At 48.5% G+C, this 4,230-nt stretch overlaps 1 protein-coding gene across 1 annotated transcript; it reads left to right on the top strand.

Annotated features, from left to right (window-relative positions):
- Nucleotides 1–684: 684 nt before the first annotated feature.
- On the top strand, nucleotides 685–1,124 carry LOC138861072 (hepatitis A virus cellular receptor 1-like; the record flags this gene model as incomplete). The annotated part of the gene is made up of 1 exon (XM_070119832.1): nucleotides 685–1,124. A coding segment is annotated over one exon (440 nt), but the record flags the coding sequence as incomplete, so codon positions are not given.
- Nucleotides 1,125–4,230: the final 3,106 nt, after the last annotated feature.

The raw sequence follows: 4,230 nt of genomic DNA, 5'->3' as shown, positions 1-4,230 counted from the left end.
TCTCTCTGTCACTCTGTCTCTCTCTGTCACTCTGTCTCTCTCTGTCACTCTGTCTCTCTCTGTCACTCTGTCTCTCTCTGTCACTCTGTCTCTCTCTGTCACCTGTCTCTCTCTCTGTCACCTGTCTCTCTCTCTGTCACCTGTCTCTCTCTCTGTCACCTGTCTCTCTCTCTGTCACCTGTCTCTCTCTCTGTCACCTGTCTCTCTCTCTGTCACCTGTCTCTCTCTGTCACCTGTCTCTCTGTCACTCTGCCTCTCTCTGTCGCTCTCTCTCTCTGTCGCTCTCTCTCTCTGTCACTTTGTCTCTCTCTGTCACTCTGTCACTCTGTCTCTCTATGTCACTCTGTCTCTCTCTGTCACTCTGTCTCTCTCTGTCACTCTGCCTCTCTCTGTCGCTCTCTCTCTCTGTCGCTCTCTCTCTCTGTCACTCTGTCTCTCTCTGTCACTCTGTCCCTCTCTCTCTCTGTCCCTCTCTCTCTGTCGCTCTCTCTCTCTGTCGCTCTCTCTCTCTGTCGCTCTCTCTCTCTGTCGCTCTCTCTCTCTGTCACTCTCTCTGTCACTCTCTCTCTCTCTCTCTCTCCCTCCTTCCCTCCCTCCCTCCTTCCCTCCCTCTCTTTCTCCATATCTATCCATACATTCATCTCACCAAAATTACAATTATCACCATCAACTTAACCATCCCAGTCACAATCATCACCATCATCACCACCATCCCAGTCACAATCATCACCATCATCCACCACCATCCCAGTCCCACAATCATCACCATCATCACCACCATCCCAGTCACAATCATCACCACCATCCCAGTCAGCACCATACCCACCATCCCAGTCACCACCATTACCACCACCCCAGTCACCACCATCACCACCATCCCAGTCATCATCACCACCATCCCAGTCAGCACCATCACCACCATCCCAGTCATCATCACCACCATCCCAGTCACAACCATCCCAGTCAGCACCATCACCATCCCAGTCACCATCATCCCAGTCACCACCATCACCACCATCCCCGTCACCACCATCACCACCATCCCAGTCACCACCATCACCACCATCCCAGTCATCACCATCCCAGTCATCCCAATCATCACCATCACCACCATCACCAGCTGACCTTAGGATGACGACGTCAAACCCAGCTCCGACGCCCACACATCGAGTCCCGGGAGGTTTTTAGGTGAACTTATAACAGGTGGTTCAGGGGAGGGAGAAGGGGGAGGGGGGGAGAAGGGGAGGGGAGGGGGAGAGGGAGAGGGAGAGAAGGGGTGAAGAGGGGTGGAATGGGAGGGGAAGAGGAGAGGAGGGGAAGAAAAGGGTTGAAGGGGAGGGGAGGGGGAGGGAAGAGAAGGAGAAAGAGAGGGCAGGAAGGGGAGAAAGAAGAGGGAGAAAGAAAGGAGAGGGAGGAAAGAGAAAGGGAGAAAGAGGGACAGAGAGGGGAGGGGAAGGTAAAAGAGAGAGGGAAAGAGAAGGGGAGAAAGAGGGGGTGAGGAGAGAGACGGAAAGGAGATGGAGGGAGGGGAAGGGAAGGGAGAAGGGAGGGAAGGAAGATTGAGCATGGAAGAGAGGGGTGAAGGAGAGACGGAAAGGGAGGGGAACAAAGGATAATAGGAAGGTTTGGAGAGAAAGGGGGAGAAACGGAGAGCGGAAGAGGGACAGCAAAGGGAGGGGAAAGAGGGGGAGCGGGAGATGGCAGAGAGGAGGAGAAAGAGGGGAGTGGAGGAAGGAAGTCGAAAAGGGAGAGGGGGTAGAGAGAGAGAGAACTACAGACGAAAGAGGGATAGGGAGGGGGGGGAAAGGAAAATAAAAAAGAGGGAATGAGTCGATAGTAAGAGGCAGTGAGGAGAGAGGAAGAGGGAGATGAGAGAGGAAGAGAGAGTGAGGAAGGACGGAAAGGAAGGGGAAGAAGAAAAAGATGGAAAGAGGGGAGGGATCAGAAAGGGGGGAGAAGAAGGAGATGGAAAGGGGGAATAGGAAGAGAAGGGGAAGTGAGGGGAACTGAAGAGGAAAGTTGAAGCGGGAACGAGATGGGAGAGATATCAAGCTGGACATACAGACAGTGCCGCTTCTATGCCCATATACCCTCAGTGTACCCCTTCTATGCCCATATACCCTGAGTGTACCCCTCTCACGCCCACATGCCCTCAGTGCCCCTTCTATGACCACATGCCCTCAGTGTCCCTCCTTCTATGCCCACATGCCCTCAGTGTCCCTCCTTCTATGACCACATGCCCTCAGTGTACCCCTTCTATGCCCATATACCCCTAGTGCCCCCCTATCATGTCTATATGCTCTCAGTATACCCCTTTCATGCCCACCTGCCCTCACTGTACCATCCCTTTGCCCATATACCCTCAGTGTACGCCTCGCCTGCCCACAAGCCCTCGGTATACCCCACTTAGCGTACCCCTCGCATGCCCATATGCCATTAGTATACCCCTTCTATGCCCATATGCCTTCAGTGTACCCCTTCTATGCCCACATGCCCTCAGTATACCCCTTCTATGCCCATATGCCCTCAGCGTACTCCTCGCACGCCCATATACCCTGCGCGTACCCCTCGCACGCCCATAAACCCTGCGCGTACCCCTCGCCTGCCCGGGTGCCCTCATTGTGCCACTCAACCTTACCCTAATCCCTGTGCCCACTCGGCCCACTCGCCCCGATGCCCACCCGACCGTTACGGAAGGGAAATCAAAAGGGCAATTGGCAACTCCGCGATAAGGTCAGTTGCCAAGTAGGAGGTTAAACTTTGATATCTTTTTAGTGCGATTTTTATCATGCTTGTTTTTTTTTTCTTCTTCTTCTTTTTTGTTGTTGTGTGTGTGTGTAGGGGGGGGGGGGTATTATTTTCATCATTATTAGTAATACTATTGCCATTATCATAAACATTTTCGTTATCATAATCATTATTAACATTAGTTTTTTTGGGTCTTGTTGTTATGTTGGTCCTCATCATCATCATTTTGTTTTCATCATCATTTTCATGTTTTCACCCTCATTTTCATGTTTTCATCATCATTTTCATGTCTTCACCACCATTTTGTTTTCATCATCATTTTCATATTTTCACCATCATTTTCATGTTTTCACCCTCATTTTCATGTTTACACCATCATATTCGTGTTGTTTTCATCATCATTTTCATGTTGTTTTCACCCTCATTTTCAAAATTTCACCATCATTTTTATGTTTTCATCATCATTTTCATGTTTTCATCATCATTTTCATGTTGTTTTCACCCTCATTTTCAAAATTTCACCATCATTTTTATGTTTTCATCATCATTTTCATGTTGTTTTCACCCTCATTTTCAAAATTTCACCATCATTTTTATGTTTTCATCATCATTTTCATGTTTTCATCATTTTCATATTTTCATCATTTTCATGTTTTCATCATCATTTTCATATTTTCATCATTTTCATGTTTTCACCATCATTTTCATGTTTTCACCATCATTTTCATGTTTTCACCACCATTTTCATATTTTCACCATCATTTTCATGTCTTCACCACCAGTTTGTTTTCATCATTTTCATATTTTCACCATCATTTTCATATTTTCATCATTTTCATGTTTTCACCATCATTTTCATATTTTCATCATTTTCATGTTTTCATCATTTTTATGTTTTCATCTTCATTTTCATGTTGTCATCATCATTTTCATGTTGTCATCCTCACTATTGGCTGTCATTCCGATCATCATTTCGATCATCACTGCCCTCTCTGCTTAGGCTAGAGTTATCAATTATCATCATTTCCGATTGTTATCATTTCAACTTCCGATAGTCATCATCGCTAACGACCTTCATTTCACTGTTGCGCGATCTTGCTCTCTCCCTCTCTCCCTCTCTCTATCTATCTGTGTGTGTGTCTATTTCTCTCTTTCTTTCTCACTCTCTGTCTGTCTGTCTGTCTGTCTTTCTCTCTCTCCCTCCCTTCTCCCGTCTCCATTCTTCCTCCATCCTCTCTCACTTCCCTCCCTTCCTCTCTCCCCTCTTCCCCTTCTCCTCTACCCTCCCTTCTTCCCTCTCTCCCCTCCCCTCCCACTCCTCCCCCTCCCTCTTCCCCTCCTCCTCCACCCTCCCTCTTCCCTCCCCTCTCCTCCCCTCTTCCCACCACCCTCCCTTCTCCCTCTCCCCCTCCCCACCCAACCTCCAACCCCTCCCCTCCTCCCTTCTCCCTCTCCCCCCACCCACCCCCCTGTAACGTAACC

Source organism: Penaeus vannamei, unplaced genomic scaffold (assembly GCF_042767895.1).
Source record: "Penaeus vannamei isolate JL-2024 unplaced genomic scaffold, ASM4276789v1 unanchor788, whole genome shotgun sequence".
Classification (NCBI taxonomy): domain Eukaryota; kingdom Metazoa; phylum Arthropoda; class Malacostraca; order Decapoda; family Penaeidae; genus Penaeus; species Penaeus vannamei.
This window is presented reverse-complemented; position numbering and strand designations above follow the sequence as displayed.